Raw genomic sequence first — 18419 nt, 5'->3', positions numbered from 1 at the left:
TCAGGTGGGGCACAAAACTGCCTAATCTACACACACAGGTGTAAAAGTGTGCAGGCCACCAGTGGTACTGGTGTTTCACAAGGAACCTTTGCACCCCACCTCATCTCGGTGTGGCAGACACACATTATACACATGCGGCCGCAGGGATGTGATACCAGTGAGAGTGAATGGATGACGGCATGTGAAGAGAGTCTGTGTGCTGTTGAGTCTGGTCACCAGGCATGGGGCTGAAACCCATTTTCTTTTCTTTTTTAGCTTGGCTTTGAAGCCACAAGCCTGGCTTTGGATTTTCTTCTTTACACAGACACACTGACCATATTGTGACATCACAGCTGACTTGATCTCTGACTTTTCTGTTCCCATAATGACCTGACCTAAGAGAACCCAGGTGCATGCTACAGCCACGGTGACATTACAGCTGATCCCTTCTTCCTTACATAATGTACTTTGGACAACATGTCGATATGAAATCCAGCTTGCTGAATGTTAACAACTATATACATCTGCATGATAATTTTCACATTATACTGTAATGTTATAAATTGTAACATTGAGGCACAGTAACAAAAATATATACTGTATAAAGTAACTTTCAGAAATTTTTAACTGATAGTAAACATTCTGGGAATAATGTACTGTATGTGACTTTTTCATAGGAGACAGAAAGGGAGTAAACAAAATGGAAATTTGACAGTAAAACAAAAGGGAGTAGACAAAGTGGGCATAAACCTATTATATAATTAGTAGTGATAAAGTTTCTTGTAGCCTTGAAAAACCTTGGCTTTGACTTCTTGACCAATTGGATGGCCTCGGCTTTGGTTTTGTAACTTTCCAATGGCTTCAGCCCCATGTCTGCTGCTCACCCTGCTGAAAACTGTACTGAGACAATGATTGTAAGAGTGAAAAACTATATTTTCATTTTGCTTCTTTTGAAAGGCTTGTCATGTTGTCATATGTGAATCTTTCACTTTTATTTTCTTTGCTTTTTCATCCATTTTCCAGCTTTTTAAACATTATAAGTATTCCACCTGCCTATATGTTACTACCATTTACAGCAATAAGCTTGTGCAGTATATTCAGTGTGGAGAATTATGATTTACTTCGTAGGTTTTCCTTGTAAGTGGACAAAAAGAAAATGTATGTGTGCAGTGCTTATACTTTCTGTTTTGGTCCTTTCCAGTCACATTCTAAGACTACCCTTGCACATCTTTAGTCGACCATTCCCTACCTATTTCTGGAGATTCTGTTTCCCTTGATCAATGGTAAACAAAAGAGAGAGAAAGGTAAAGATAACAGATCGATATTCTTAAAATTTAAGATCAGCTGCTGCTTTAATCTTGCCTTGTAATACATGAGCTATCTTCACATATGCCCCCCAAAAATCTTATTTTGAACCCAAAACTCATTGTTGTTTATCTTTGATTTATATGCATGTGATCATTGTAAGAACATTGTGACTTTTTTGTATATTACCATTTGTTAACATTACTGTAATTCTGACTAGGGTAGACCAGGTGAACCACTATCATAAGAAATTCAAATAAATCCAATCATCAGCTGATAATGAATAAGGTTAACTGGCTCAAATGTTCCATCTTTCACTACTATTCATTGTACTTATAAAGTTGAGTCACATGAAAAACTAATGTTTCGATTCAATAATTCACTGCAGGGGTTGAAATGATACTGATTTTTCACTTGTCCTTAAACAAATAATCCACCACATTTGGTTGTTTGGAACAGTTTTAACTTGCCTCCAAAAAAATTATATAAAAGTTTTATAAAATATTAGGAGTACATTGTACTAAGGAGAATTAGCTTGTCCATTACGCAAATTAATACAGTTTGTCGTTGTTTTTTGACATTTTAGATTATTTTGAGCAAGTGGACAGGCATTATATTGATTCCAGCTCAGTAAGGAAATTATGCTAATTATGAATAATGTTCAACTTACGCATACAGTTTTCATAAAAAAAAACTCTTTTTTTTCAGGGCGCCTCACGCACTCTTTAGTGCTGGGCAAATTTGACATTGTTCTTGAAGCCTTGATTGGTGCTACAGAAATCACCCGCACTACTGCAACTTGGGCACAAACCAGAAAGGAAGCAATTAATGCCATCCTGAGACTGGTGGAGACTGTTGGTATAAAGAAGGATGGAAAAGGTAAGGCAAGCTTATGTCTCCTGAAGTGGTATAATGATCTGGCTGTGTTGTCTGTCTGTTATATTTTGGTTCCACTTTGTTAACTCTTTATCTTAATTGCTTGTACAGTTTTCACTTTTTAGAATGATTTCAATGACATGAATTGACAGGCACTAAGTTTAATTGTGATGACTTTAGCTATTGTAGTTCCTGGATTGTGCTGGTTGATTTAGTTTTTATGCACAGAAGTAAACAGACTTTTCATCATTTTAGCCCACCATTAACCATTTGTTTTATAGAGAAATATATATTGTTCTTTTCTGTTTTCCTTTTTTTTTAAATTAAATTTCTGTATCTAGTACAGTAGATCCCCATCCATTTACAAAGTTGTCCCCCAAGGGAGTTTGGCTGCGTGCTGTCCAGGGTAAAATGAGATGCTTGTGTGGTGTTGCATCAGTAAACATAGTATTAATCACAAAAAAAGGTCAGCATGAAACATGGCTGAGGCCAGGGTAAAAGAGGATTTATGAATGGAGTGCTCAGGAATAAATGTACCAATACTGTATTCACTGAGAAATAACATCGTTGAAAACATAGTGAAAACATGACTACATAGGTAGCTATAGTGACTCGTGCCTGACTGCCCCGCCTTTTATTCATTCATTCATTGTTGATGCAAATCACAGTTATAGAGATAGCAAATACTGAGGCTTTACTTTAACTGAAAAAAGTTTATGGATTCTCCTCACAAATTATCACTTTTGATGATGTTAGTGCTCTGGTGTTATCAAGTACGTTTTGTGGGATTGTAGAAATACTTAAAAATAGCTCCTGGAAATGAATACATATATGACAAGTGGGTCTTCGATATATGCAGGAGGCTTACCTCGTGTACATAGGATATACTGTACTGCACTTGAATCAAATTGACCTTCTATACTCCCCAGAATCTCAAGAATTAAAACTTTGGTCAGTTAAGGTGTAAATTCAATGCTTACCCCTGAACATGTTTGCATGGATAGGGTTTAGTAATAGAAAGAAACTACTGTATATTAATTTCCTGGTTTGTATGTTTTGCAAGGTGGTGAGGGATGGACCCAGCTAAGTTGCCAGTTTGGAATTTCTAGGCCACCAGTATATGTGGCTTATAAGTGGTATGGACTGTACATGTGGTTACTACAGGATGTAATGCCCATGTTATGCCTCCTTGGATGTTAAGTTTGCAGAAACTAGCTAAGCTAAAGTTTTTAGATGTCTATTGTAGTGAACTTTTGTTTCTCATTTTATTTATTTAGTTTTTTGAGGGGCTAAATTTCCTTAATAATTTGTGCTGTATAAAGTGAGGTCTCATATTTAAAATTTTTGGTCAGAAAGTACAGTATGTTATGGATTAGAGTTACATAGAAATTTGTAAGACAGAAATCTTATAAATTTGAGGGCTAAATGTATTAGTTCCACTTTAAATATATTTGTAATCTCATAACATTGAGCTCTGCTAATAGCATTTTTCCTAGTTGATAACAAGATGTATTTTTATTGTAGCATGTGACCAAGTATGTGAGGCCAATTTATCCAGCATTTACCAAGCTTTGTTGAGGAGTTTAGATGATTACACCATGGATCGCAGGGGTGATGTTGGGGCTTGGGTCAGAGAGGCAGCCATATCATCACTGCGGGTAAGAAATTATTTTTCGTTGCTCATTCATCTAATCAAATGTAGCCAAACATGTTCCAACCTAATCTAACCTAATGTGACTTATTGTAACCTAACTTGATGTAACATATCTCAGTCTAACTTGATCTAAACTTATCTTACAATTACCTGACCTGACCTGTCTACCTCTTGCCAGTAATGTGTCTCCCATTGCCCATCTGGATAAGTCATTTATACATTAACCTTCTCCATGCCACACATGATCATACTCATCCCTTCTCACAGTCTAATTGTTTTACCATACTTACTTGTTCTTTCAGGTCTTGTCTATAGCAGTGGTAAGTGAAGATGTCACTTTGCTAACAGGGGAGATTGTTGGAGAAATGATGTCTCGTATTTGTCAACAAGCAGTAGAAAGAATAGACAGGACCCGAAAGGTGGCTGGAACTGCTTTTAGCACTCTCCTTTACAGGTATGTTATCAGTATTTCAGGTTGTGTAACCTAATCGATAGTTTCTGGCATCATGGGATAAAAATCAATGTGATAGATTTCACAATAGAAATTTCTTTTCTATTTGAGATGGCATAAAATATTTAATAGATATGGTGATATGTTATCTTCATTGTAAGTGTATTATTACTGTGTTCATTAGACCTTTCTTTAAAGATCACATTAGAGGTAAGGAGACATCGAGTTGTGCTTGTTTTTGGTTGAAAATAGAGTCCAGACATAAAAGTGCAGTACAGTACATATATCCTTATTTTAATGATGAGGATGTGTTCCTGAAAAACCTAACGTTAAGCGAAATTATCGCAAAATGAGGGATAACAAGGTGGTGAGGCTGAGCTGTGAGCTGTTATTGTTCAACTTGTAATTTCAAGTAGATATACGTATATATATTTTTTTTTTACTGATATATGTACACATAATCGTTCATACAGAATGAAAAATATTATAATAAGGTCAAAAACATAAAGGGAATAAAAATTTTTATATGCATGGGAGTTAGTACACAGAGTGGAGAAAGGGGAGAGGGGAACAGCATGGAGGATCTCTCAGCTGTTTGTTATCTTGTGTGTAGTGAAACGATTGGCAATGCACTATTTTTTCTTTTCTTTTATTTAATATTATTTTAATTTATTCCTTACATTTACTGGTACAGCATGCATGCAGCATAGTTCATCTGGGCAGTCACCAAGCTGACTCAAGAGATGTGTGTGTGGCTGCTGCCTGTATGCTGTGAAATTACATGGGGGGGGGGAGTTTGGCTGGCAGCAGTTATAGCTCACTGCCTCAATACATATGTTCACTTCCCACACATACACACCCATGCTCTTCATTTTTCTTATTTTATAGTTTTATATTATATTTTCTTTATTTCTAAACCACATTAAAGTACAGTATTGTAATGATGCACACTTGGAGCGCAGAATTCCCAATTTCTCTACCGAGTTTTTCCCATTGAGTCAGACATCACTAAACCAAATTTAGACCAACCCTTAGACAAGAAATGGTGTTAATTTTATATTGCTAAACCGAACTATAACTAAGTAAATGAACGTTAAACAAAGGATACCTGTAGGTCTTAAATTATATCTATATTAAAGCAAATTTCACATATACTGTATGTACTGTACTTGTATTGGATGAGGTATAATTTAATCTTATCAGAAATTAATTTTCCAGCTCTCCAAGTCTATCACATATTCCGAATCTTGAGGAACTAAAGGCCATATTCACAAAGGAAATTTGTGAACAAATGAATTGGGCTTCAGAAAAGGACACATTCCATGTTTTCATTCAGCTCCTGGACTTCCCAGCCTATAGGTCTCGGGTCCTTTTGGGAATCGCTTACTCAGCTGGGGGAATTTCTGCAAATTTGGTAAGTACAAAATTGTGTGAAATATGTTAACTGTATACTTTTTCACAATTCCTAATTATGTTAGTAGTTTCCTCACTGTAGTGTTTGATAGAAGTCATTTATATTTAGTATTGAATTTAAAATATGATCGCCTATCTCATTTATGCCCACTGACTCTGTATATGACTCATTACTGCAAGATTAAGGCTAAAGGGTCAAAATTCTTATAACCCCTTAAAATATCAGCTTAGTTGCAGTAAACAACTTTCTTCCAGTTATGACCCATAAAAGGGTCTCTAACAATTAAGTGTTAGTCATTCCGAACAGAATAGCATGATGGTCTATTAAGCATACGTACCTCACCCTTTTTGCTTCTCTGGACATAAACTGGGTTAGCTGGACCAAAGCACTACAGTCATAGTTGCTGGTGTTGGACAAACTGTTGTCTGTTAGCACACTGGCCCCTTTTTTCTCTCTCTCTCTCCTTCTTACCTTAGCGCTACTGGGAAATTGTATTACAGCTAACCACAGTGTTATTGTTTCTTAAGGTAAAAGTGATTGAAGTACCACTTTAGGATTTTGTAAAGCAAGAGGTGTGCATATTCTGCAGTAACTATGAAAAGTCAGTTTATGGTACTGACATTGGATCTTCCTGTGTCAAGATGTATCAGTTCACAGTACTTGATCTCTCTAGGAAGAACAGTTTTTTGGAACAGATGGTGATAGTTGCCTGTCATGAGAAACTAACTTTCCTATCTGAAGTAGGAGGCAGGATTTATTGTTTTGAATAGACAACAGTTTACTGATCAGGATATATTGAGCATGCATGCATGTAAAATCTGCCCTTTACAAGAGTTATGTTATGTGCTGTATGCTCTTTTTTTTTCTTTATACTGTATATGAAAATAAGGGGTCTGTCATCTACTTCTGGCTCTGTTAATTATCAAATGTTGCTTGATTAGCTCTTGACTTTTGGTGCTTGAGAGCTCTCTGTCAGATTGTTTGTTTCCAATATGCTGTACTGTAATTACCAGATCAGTATCACTTATGTGGATGATACACAGCTTTATGTGCCAATTATGTACACTGAATATGCATATGACTAGCTGACATCTCTTTAGTTGGACATAAAAATCTGGATGCCAAGAAAACTAAAGTTGAAAGATGAAGTTGAAATCTATCAGAAATTGGGCGTTTTATTTTCAATCAGAAAATGAGGGAGAGATGGTGTTTTGTCAGCTTCAATTCATTCAAGTTTGTATTCTAAAGCATGTTTTTCTTCTGACTACAATACAGTAATTACTAAAATTACTTTCTTGAAGTCTGTTAGGGAGTATTCTTGCAGGCAAGTTAAACTAGGTTTTATTTTTGTTTCTCTGCTAATACTCTACATTAGCAACTTTTAGTTTTCTTTGGTTAGGCTACTGGGGAATGATTTGCATTTGGCCAATCACCTCAGGTTTTTAAGTTCTTATCTGTATACTTCTTTTACTGTAATTTCTGATATTTTGTTTTGGTCCCTAGAATCAGTTCTTAGAAAGAGTTAGAACTAGCTTCCTTGATGGTCATTTTTCTGATAGCTGTAGGTTCAGGGCATTGAATCTCAGAAATTCAAGCACATAGAGAGGCTTGTTTAGTTGCTTGGTCCTTCTCTGGTTTCGGTTAGCAGAGTCTCGCTTTCCTAGCAAAGATTAAGATTAACCACTTATGTACGGGATCCCTCTGTACTGAACAAAATCGTCTGGCGTTAGCCAAATAAAATATCAAAAGTGGCATCCTCGTAATAAAGGGGTTAAGGTTCCAATGTATTTCTTTCCTTTATGGAAGGAGGAGGATAGTTCTCATCATTGTCTATGCATTAAAAACAGTCACTTCATATATTCAGATTACAAAACATTTGAAACATCTATGGTATAGGTATCTTAGATGATTACCAAAAGTTGTTAAGGTACCACAGCCATGTTGTCTGGTCAGGGCACATAATGTCAGGCACTATTTTTCCATGGCCTATCTAAGAGGGATCTATCTTTTGTCAAACCTTCAAAGAGGTGGCTGAGCATCTGCTTAGACCTTTGTTAGTAGTTACCTATGTGAAGAAAGTGTCTGTGATGGAATATATGACATTTGTAAAGTAAGAATCCTTGTACACCTGTATTTTTTGTAGTTAGCATAATTTTTCGAGTGGAGTGTGTCACATTAGCAGTTGAAGCATACTGTAGTACAGTACCATCACCGCCCATTTCTAGCTGGCTACAGTTATAGAAGTTACTAGTAGAGGGCATTAGGTTATAAGTGAAAACTTTTTCTGATAAACCCCCCTTTTTTTTTACTGATCATAGTTAGGCAGCTTGGAAACTTTGCTTCTTCTCACTGGGTTACAGGAAGTTGGCTGGAAGTGAAGATTGGCTCCCAAAATCTAAAATAGCTGATTTGACATCGGACGACTTTAATACATACACACTATGGTATTACAGCTTGTTACCTTCGTTCTTCATATGGCAACTGTCTTTTCTCATCTCCCTTTTTAAGGGCAGTGGTTGGTACAGGGTGGGATACTTATTATCAGATAAATTCCTGGCCACTGATGTCTAGGATTGCTTGAGTCTTCAAGCCTGTACAGTTGGGGTCAAAAGTCCTGAACACTTGACAGTTTTTGGCATGTAAGTACCCGAAGATCTAAGGTATTAAGGAGATTTTTATCCCATTTTGTGGTTCAGGCATAATATGTGATGACAAGTAGTGTTATTAGTATATCCCAATCATATATGTATAACTCAGAAGTAGATGCCAGATATTGCTAAGTGTTCAAGACTTTTGACCCCGACTGTACATGGGTCACCTATTAGTGGGCTTGGTTATAAAATGGATTTTAGGATCAGTCCTTCATTTCTTACTCATTCAGTCCTGATATCTCTTCAATTCTCCTGGGTTTATGTCTTAGGGGCACCCATTCTTATTTTGACATTATAATTGCTTTATTTTTGTTTCAACAAAAATATTACAGTAATAAACAAATTTTTTTTTAATATTTAACATGTAAATGGTATTGACATACAGTATATTTTAGTCTAAGTGATTGTAGATGGATCATCTATGCTAGAAACTTAAGGTTAGATGTAAAAGGAAGAGAGAGTAATGGGACAAAGAAAGAAATGTACTTTAATGTAGTAGTGTATGTGTGGTCAGAGTTTTGGTGGAAAGAGCAGAGTAAGCCGGTGGTTAGAGGATTTAGGCAAAGCTGGTTAACATATAAGAATACATTTAATGTGATGTCTGACCTCTCGACGGTTATGGTTTATAATAATCATACTCTGAAATCTCTCTATTTCTCCAACAGTCCCGCTATACAAGTGAAGCTATACACTCCTACTTGAATGCTCGAGCAGAGAAGACAGATTATCTCTCATCTTTCTTGGAAGCTATTCTACAGTTGTTTGCCTCTCACCAGAAGGTGGACCGAATTACACTACCGCTAATCAAGACAGTGGGAGACTTGTTAAGCTCATCCGCAGTCCTTGACCCGGTTAGTAGGATTTTAACTCAATAGTGTAGTTAGACCTCCTGGAAGATTAAGTGTCTTCTATGATATGGTCCCAGTAAGACTTTAATAACTAGTTAATTCTTCCATGTAATGAGTTACAGAAGCTTAAGGAGTCCTGACTGCCAGAGAGCTCCTCCCTATCACGACATATCTCCTCTACATTCCCTCCCTTGTTCTGTGTTGAATATTTTGTTCCACCTTTCCTCCCACATTGCAGGTAAACTTACACTCATGCACCTGCTACATTGACCCTATAGTGACTTGTTGGGTCGGATCCAGACTTAAAATTTCACCGATGCAATCTTTCAGTTTTTATATTTACGATTAGTACACAGCGCAATTACTGACGTTGGGACTCGAAAATACGTAATTTGACAAAATTTTTGTAAAACTGAGGCAGGTCGTAAGTGCGGGGAGGAGCTGTATTGGCAGTTTCAACCCAAAATTAGATTTCATTTAAAATTGCAGTACCTGTGCAGGTACTTCTGAACATGCCAATTCCGATCTTTGGTCCACGATACGATTGCGGGATAATTATTGGGAATGCCACTTGCAAGATATTAATTACATTATTTCGCTGCTAATTACTCGCCAACTATGGGTTTCCGAGGTATGATTTTGGTGTTTTTTGTGTTATTCTGGAAGTATTTAATTAGTTAAGACTCCTTAAATTCAATTCCAAGAGAAAAGTATATTTCTGTCAAAAAATTACTAAGACGATATTTTGACGGGTTTGGCCAAAAATTAGATTTAATTGAAAATCGCAGTATAGGTACTCCTGAGCCTGCTGATTCCGATTCTATGATCCAAGATTTGATTGCAGGGTAATTATTGGCAGTAATGATGCTTGGACTTACCCAACTTTTGTTAATTCCCAAGTTACCCACTTGGCCTGGAAACTCACACAGTTACAATGGTTATATTGTTGACTCTATACAGGGTATACTTATTTCACTGTTACATTTACTTAGGTGATAAAACAGTAACGAATTGTGTGTGAAGATTATTCTTAAAATAAATATTGCTTTACTCACCATAAACTGGCTGCATCTACCTGAACTGAGGGCCACATTAAATAGAATTCCTCAATCAATCCATGGGCCACACATACACACGGTCCGGACCGCATGTGGCCCACTGGCCGCGGGTTGCCCATGCCTGGTCTAAGACATACCTGGACCATCATGTTTTAATGAATCCAGGGAAAAAAGTCACAAGAAGAAAAGCACAGAAAACCTAACTTAACTTAACCTACATGCAATGCCATCATATATATATTGTGTTGTCAATGTGTATAAGTCATGTGACTTTTTTCCTGTGACTTTATTTCCATTCACCGTTTTAATGTGGGCATTTGGTTGTTTTGACACAGAAATGTAAAAGATTACTACTTTCACATTTATTCCTTTTGATAATGGTATTTGCAGTTAAGAATATATACAGTATACTGTACAGTTACATTAGGCTCCCCAAGAAACAAGGAGACACCTATGGGTAATGGAGAAAATCCGCCATCAGTTAAGAGGAATACACATAGTATGCAGTGTACATTTCTCACCATCTAGAATGTATACTGATTTGTATTGCAGGTACTTGAACAAGAAGACTCGTATACATCCAGGCTAATTACAGCACTGAGAAAGGAATGCTTTAGATCAGCAGATTATCACAAGTTGTCTGCCTTCATCACTGTTCTGTGTGAGCTGCTGAGAATGAACAGCAGTGCCAGTAAGGCATGCCTCACTCAACTCTCACTCTTCCTAGGATTCCAGGTGATATAGTTTTTATATTTTTAATTTGAGAAATATGAAATGCATTGATTTACATCTGACAATCTTTTTTGTTGTTGCTTGATTGGATTAGATATGCTACTGTTAATCTTGTAAGTTTTATAATTGAGTATTGATTGTTGCATAATTTCTTTGATGGTAAATAACTATTGTACATGCAAAGTTCTAATGTCACATCCTGTTTTCCTTTGTTGACAGTACCCCAAAGTTCGAGCAATTTCTGCAACCAGTTTACTAACAGCATTACAAGATTATAGTGACCAAGAAATTGTCCCTGAAGAACATTTGGAGGAAGTAACAGACATCTTGGAGGAGACGGAATGGATGCACAACATAGAAGATGCTCGAAAACAGCGTAATCGTCTTTGTGAGCTCATGGGAATTACTCCCCCACAACCTAAAAAAAATTGAATTACACTTGGAAAATAAATGATCAGGTTTATTGTGATATGTAACATATGATGTGCCTCATATTGGACATTCCAGAGCTGATAGTGATCCACTTGTATTACAGTGTAGTATAGTGAGTATTATAGCAGAGCACCAAACAAAAATGCACTTGGGTCTCAATATATGCGGGTTCACTTATATATGTTACTTTTTTTTTTTTTTTGCTTAATAACTTGCAAACATAGGGTTAGGTTAAGTGAGTGGTTATGTTAGGATGGGTTGTGTAGATTGACACACAGTTAAGTGGTCTCGTCCTTTTTTTTTTTTAACTTTGGTTAGTCTGTTTGTAAGTTATTTCACAAAATTCCCTGCATGCATGCTGTGAATTTTGCAAAATAACTGATTTAGGCAAAAAAAAAAGTAACATTCGAGGACCCAATTTCTAGTTACCCCTCAGTTTATGCATGGAAAATTCACCATTATGTGGTGCAAGCCGATATACTGTGGCCTCTAGTGTAAGAAAACCATTAAATGTCTTTCATGGTTCATAACTTTTGATACTGAAGGTTTCATTACGTACATTCTTATAGGTTTAATAAATACAGTGATTTCTCCGTTAGCCGGAACAATTGGTGCAGAGCACTTCTGGGAATGAGAGATTTCCGGGTAACGAGACGACTCCCAAAGCCGGAAAAAATCCCTCATTTTCCGGGTAATGGGAAAATGTTCTCAGAAGTTCCAGAAATTACCCATTACATCATCTTTCGAACCCGGAAAATTGTCCCCCATCCCTGGAAATTTCCGGGTAACGGAAAATTTTTCTTCGAGTTTCCAGAAAGTGCACCTGATTTTCATCTCTCAAACCCAGAAAAAATCCCCCATCCCGGAATTTTCCTGTACCGGGAAAATTTTCCCTTAATTTTCCGGAAAATCGTTTCCAAAGCCGGAATTTTCCAGAAAATTCTGGCTATCGGAGAGTTCCGGCTAACGAGATATTGCTGTAAATATCAAATGAGGCCAGTTGATCAGCTAATCATAAGCGAGTGTGTCGTCTGCTAGCAAATATTTACAGAGGCCCAGAAGTAAGTTCTGGAATGCATCCAATTTTTCTCCTTATAACTAAGTACAGGTATCCCTTACTTTATGAATGTGTTAAGTTCCTGAAAAAAAACATTAAGTGAATATTCATATCTCGAATAACAGAACACATGGGAAAAATATGGTTCAGTTCCCCAATATCATACCCCAAAACATGAAATTAGTTCACACAACTACCGTGCAGTAATTTTCTACCAAACACATTAAAAACATTGATAAAATAATGTATAACTTTGGTACATTACCTTATGGTAGGACAGTCAGGACTCACCACAACGGGGTGAGTAGGGGTGGGCTGGGATTAGGGCTTTACTCAGCGAGATGAGAACAGCTGTCCACTTCATCACAGTCATACCAGGAGTGGAAGAAAATCCACTGGTAGAGGTTGTGGGACAGGAAGCTTTAGATGCAGTTTGAAAACGGTTATCGGTTTAAAGGAGGATGATATGCTACATTGTTTTGCCTTGGTCCTCAGCAACTGTTGTATCTAAGTGTAGACAAGGATGTCTTTCTCCACTAAAGACAACTGCACCACTCCTTTCCATTCAAGGGTTTTTGGCACAGAATAACTCGAACCCTTTATGAATGAGGTCAAGGCCCTCGCTGACAAACCTTGAGTGAGCCAGCTCTCGGGTAGCTCCTCTGGCTGGTCCTCCTCTCCTTCATGAAGCGTCTGCTGCTGGAGCTGCAGGAGTTCTTCATTGGTGAGGTCTTGGCTGTGAGACTGGAGCAGATCCTGGGTATCCCCCCTAGTCCATCTTCTCTCCTGAGCAAGGTTAACGATGTCCTGTTGCACTTGTCTGACACCACCGAATCCCGCAAAAATTGTGCATGCACTCGGGCCAAATCTTGCGCCACACCATTCATTGTTTGCTGCGACATCTCCCAAGACTTATTGATGTGATCAATGACTTTCTCGATGATAAAGGCCTTCCAAAATTTCTTGATGCTGGTCTGGTTGTCCTCAAGCTGGCGCACAAGTTCCTGTATTGTTCTCCGTAGATAGTAGGCCTTGAAGGTGGAAATGATGCCTTGATCCATTGGTTGGAGCAGTGAGTTGGTGTTAGGTGGCAGAAATATCTCCCCGATGTTAACTGTCCACAGCTGGAGATAATGCTACATGTTGTCCATGATTTTGGGTTAGCCTGCTTGCTCCTACATGCACGTGACATTTTCAGCTGCTTGCTTGATCTCTTCAGTGTGCTTGTTGATGGTAGTGACAGTAAAAGCAGCCAAACTAAGCTGTTTCCTGATCAGTGTAGAACCCTCGTCACATTCGTGTTGTTTTATTACTTCCAGCTTGGTCTTAAGAGTCACAGCCTTTTGTATATTCGGTTTAGTACGGGTAGCCGAAGAATCAGCCGAATGCTTGGATGTCATGATGAAAAGAATAGCGAAAGGATGGTACGTATACACATGGATAAAGAAAGAGCACTTCCCGTACAACGAATGGCGGAAGGAAAGACATAGGGGGGGGTTATGATCAGTGAGCCAGAATAAGTCTCTGCACATCTCTCCAAAATAGCTGCTGGAACCCAAATTCGTATAAACGAGGGAAACTTTCATTAAGTGAAAAAGGTATAAAAAAAATTTCGTATCTCAAACATTTGTGAAGCGAGGGATAACTGTATTTAATTTAATCGCAAGGTTTATGGCAAACATAACCCTGGCATATATCAAGACCCAAGTGTAATAAAAGGGGAGGAAACAAAACATTCCTCTTGCACTTCATACCATTTCTAGTTAATGATTTTCATGATACTGTACTTGTAAATACAGTACTGTATACAAATTTGGAATTGTTTTTACTGGTAAGTTCTTTTTATTATTTGCACACCATCTCATGATAATGATCTCAGAAAGTAGGAAGGAAGTTATTTTTCTTTTAAGATAGCTGCAAAATCATTGGCAACCAATTACCTGTCTGATATGACAATTCTTTCATTCATCGACATATTTGTTAATTTTTAACCCAGTGATCAGCAACCACTGGGCACCCACTTTGAACAATACCTTATTAAACAAACCTGTCATTGATAGTTGTGGGAAAGTCAGTGTGCCCTAGTTTTGTCCAACTGACAAAACAAATACTTGTACTGTGTAACTTGTGAGCTACATAGCAGAGGTCACAATCAAAGCACCAGTGAAATGGCACTTAATTTATATGGCCCAGTGAAGACTTGACAATTGGGCTTAAATTAATGTGTAAAGTTCACTTCCTCCTTATGTAATAGTAAAGGAAAACAAACTTCTTATAACACAAATTGTTGCCTGTGGCTTGTTTTGTTAACATGTAAGCGTGCATAACTATTGCTATAGTGTTGCTAATCTGGGCTACTAAAATACTGTAGGCTACTCAAATGTTTTGGGATGTTGCAGTTGACTAAGGTTAGCAGAAAAAAATAAATTGTGAGAACTATTGGTTATTTCACCATGGAAATTATTTTGTAGACAAAATAAATAGAGTTTCTCTTTCTGCTCACCAGACAACTTTTCATGTGGGAACAATGCAAATGTTAACAATAACAATCAATGTGTTTATTGAATGGTTGTTCATTGATAAGTTGAAACCCTTTTGTTTTATGAAAAATTAATTTATTTTAATAGAACATTACAATACATGTACATCTTTCTGCATAGTACTGTAACATCTAATGTCAATTATGCAGGATCAGACCCTACTGTAATCATCAAATATAGAAGTGTTTATTCATCTCAGATTGACCAAGGCCAGTGAAGTAACCACATTGCACATGAACATCCTGTTCCCTAATTTTAGGTTATCCTCGCTTGCAAAACAACGTTAGGCAGATCAATTTTCCCTCCAAGAAATAGATAAAATACGGGAGTTATGTTCCTGAGCCTCCCTTTGCCCCATGAAATACATTACATATACAGAAAATTATTGCTATTTATATGGAAAATAGTGCATACATATACAGCTACTAAGTTTGTAATGGTATTCACCGAAGGGCGGAGGTGGTAGAGTGAGTGTGTGGTGGGTAGTGAAGCAGAGGAGGAGTATGGTGGGAGCAGAGGAGGAGGGGGATGAGTCACTGAAACTGTGCCAAGCCAAGAGCGGGTGATGCGCCTTAGAAAGTGCCGGTAGTCTGTGACGATGCAAAACAACGTAGTATCAGATCACCAGGACATTAAACAAATTTTTGTATTCTAAAGTTTAGCGACATAGTACCGAAATAACATTAAGCGCGGATTTACTGTACATGAAAAATAATTTACTTTCCCGACAAAACTTTATTATTAATACAGTACTGTACTGTATATGCAAAATAAAACATTATCTTTATATTTGCTTGCTGCTTGAAATGAAGACTATAGATTAAAGGTTCAGAAAACACAATAGTGTTTACAGGATGGCCATGATATTATTGTGTCAAGTTGTCAACCCGTGAATCGGAGCAGGTTGACTGACCCCAGCGTCACATCACAGAGGGGATGTTTGCAAGACCTTGTAGGACTCATTGATGATGACCTTACTTGACAATTGACATGCAAGCAGATTCACCGTGGCCACACGTATACGTCCATAATTATTAGTCTGTCTAAATACGTTGTTACGAAAAAAATACCATCTAAATACGTTGTTACGAAAAAATACCATACCTTACTTAGGGCCAAAAAGATTTATGTATCGTACTGTACTGCCACCCTTGTCTATCACATAATTTCAAAGGTCATCACTATATAATTATGCAGCATCTGACTATAAACATACAGCATGTTTTAGCTGGGTCTCTGTAGTCAGTACGCAATGTCCAGTGAAAAAGTTGGCTCACAAAGAGTAACCTCTCCTTATTCATTACCCATCACGCATATTGATTAAGTAATATATTTTCCACAGCATCTTACTGTTGGGTGGCATCCTCTCATAAGGATTAACTCAGTTTCGAACTTATCAACAGTGATCATCAGGAAGTCTTGTAGTTAATAAGACTGCTTACTCTGTCAGGCTACACACAATTAGGTTTCCTGGTTTGTGAAGTTAAAGTATTGACTTGTACACTACTATTGTCTTCTTACACAAATTATATATATTTAAAAATAACTAGTTAGTCCTTTGATCATAAAAGGTAACAAGCTTTAAAAAAAAAACACTAATAAAAATAAATTTTCTTGCATATCTTGAACATTTCTTTATCAATTACTCCTGCAGGTACTTTTGGATTATTAAAATATGATGGTAATGAATTAATAAGTAACTTGCAAAATTTGATGTACGTACTGTACAGTATTAAAGTGTAACATATGGTGATAATGAGGGGGAGAATGTAAGCTTTCATGTTTTATCATTAATCTCAACCTAAATTTTGTTGATAGATTTTCTGAAAAAGTAACCATATGAGAATAAATGGATGAACTTGACCCTATCATTGCTGTGTTTCCTCCTAAGCTGAATAAAATCTGAATGGGTTAAGACTTCATTACCTGACCTGACTGTCCATAATTGAAAGGTTCTTACCTCTAGAGAAGGTCAGAATTCCATAACTTCTAAATCCATTATTGGTATTCCAGGATTCAGTAAAAGTCTTTCTGAAGTCAGTCTCTTACAGGCTGGAACTTATTCTCCCTTGTTCGTGATCTTTGTTTCAGATGGTCACCTTATGTAGACTGGAAGGGTTTCAAATGTACAAATTTACATTATCACTGGAAAATAATGTTTACAGGGGCATTTAAAAATGGCTGCAGGGTAAATGGGTCCTACCTTAATCTAACCATGAGAAGTGAGACTCAGTTGCCTTTCGGAACAGGAACAGTGTTCTACATAAGTGAAGACAATATTCTGTATGTTGTGGCATCCATGTCGACTCTTAAGGTTGAAAATCTCTCCAAACCTAGGGTCGACTTAGAAACCAAACATAATATGAAATTTGGTATACAGTGAACCCTCACTTTACGCGGTTAAGTCAACCCACAGAGGCCCGCGTAAAGTGAACAACATAACATATGGGATTAATTGAAATAGAGACCGGGCTGACCCCCCAAACTCCACTTTTTCCCGACACAATACTTACGTTTTACTAAAAATAACATCTTAACTTTATGATGGTATTCACCCACACATAGTATAGAAGGGAACAGTCAATAAACTGAAGGTTAGGTTAGGTTAGAAAAAAACGAGGTTGGGGTTAACACTTACGTTAGTAGAAGAGATGGGTCGGCGTACGGGAATGGAGGCTGGTTCCGAGGCAGAGGGCAGGCTACTGGCCCTCAGGTGAGTCACCATCACTGTCATCCACACTTGTCAGGGCCTCCCTGACAAATCCCTCAAAGTCATCATCACTGTCTCTACCTCTGTCACTATCACTGGCTTGGGCTGGCTGTGGTGGGTTGCGGGCGAAGAACTCTGTTATGCTTTGCTGACGGCTGGTGTTTATGTTGTCGTGATAAACCTTGATGTAGGGCTCCATAGTCTGCAACAGCTGGGTAGTGAAAATTTCATACCTGTTTGCGTCAGGGTCATCGGAAAGGAGGAGCTTGGCTTTCTCGATACACTCGATGGCACCCCTTACATTACTATGGGATAAGCGGCGTTCTTCTTGGGATGACGCACCACCTGCCTCTTCACTGACGTCATCATCATCTACCATCTCATCGGTAGTCACATGAGGATCCCTTATCACCTCCAGGATGTCGTCGTTGGTGGTCTCGGAGAAGCCTGCAGCTGTAACACTCTGCGCAGCTTCTCTGGCAAGGTCCACTGCTACTGCAACAGTCTGAACCTCACCAGTCGCAGATTGACTCTGCCTAACGGCCGGAATGCCTTGCAACACATGTCTCCATGCGTGACCAACAGTTGCTACAGACAGCTGATCCCATGCCTCCACCAAGAAGTCCACAGCTTTCTTGACGTTGAATATTCTCCAGAATTGTTTTAAAAGTACTTCTTGCTCTGCCAACTGTTGATCCTCGTCGTCTTCGCT

The 18419-nt window shown here is 37.8% G+C and overlaps 1 protein-coding gene across 4 annotated transcripts in view; it reads left to right on the top strand.

The window, feature by feature from the left end:
• Nucleotides 1-16860, top strand: part of LOC121858502 (tubulin-specific chaperone D-like) — a 30732-nt gene extending 13872 nt beyond the window's left edge. For all 4 annotated transcript variants that reach the window (XM_042354974.1, XM_042354956.1, XM_042354963.1 and 1 more), the window contains exons 16-22: nt 1993-2163; nt 3685-3818; nt 4117-4268; nt 5484-5679; nt 8996-9181; nt 10789-10971; nt 11188-16860. In XM_042354974.1, the coding sequence (XP_042210908.1) occupies nt 1993-2163; nt 3685-3818; nt 4117-4268; nt 5484-5679; nt 8996-9181; nt 10789-10971; nt 11188-11400 (1235 nt within the window). In that variant the 3' untranslated portion in view covers nt 11401-16860. The remainder of the gene's footprint in view (nt 1-1992; nt 2164-3684; nt 3819-4116; nt 4269-5483; nt 5680-8995; nt 9182-10788; nt 10972-11187) is intronic.
• Nucleotides 16861-18419: the final 1559 nt, after the last annotated feature.

Source organism: Homarus americanus, unplaced genomic scaffold (assembly GCF_018991925.1).
Source record: "Homarus americanus isolate GMGI-L3 unplaced genomic scaffold, GMGI_Hamer_2.0 scaffold12870, whole genome shotgun sequence".
In the NCBI taxonomy this organism is placed as follows: Eukaryota; Metazoa; Arthropoda; class Malacostraca; order Decapoda; family Nephropidae; genus Homarus; species Homarus americanus.
Note: the sequence above shows the minus strand (reverse complement) of the source record. Positions and strands in the feature narration are given on the sequence as shown.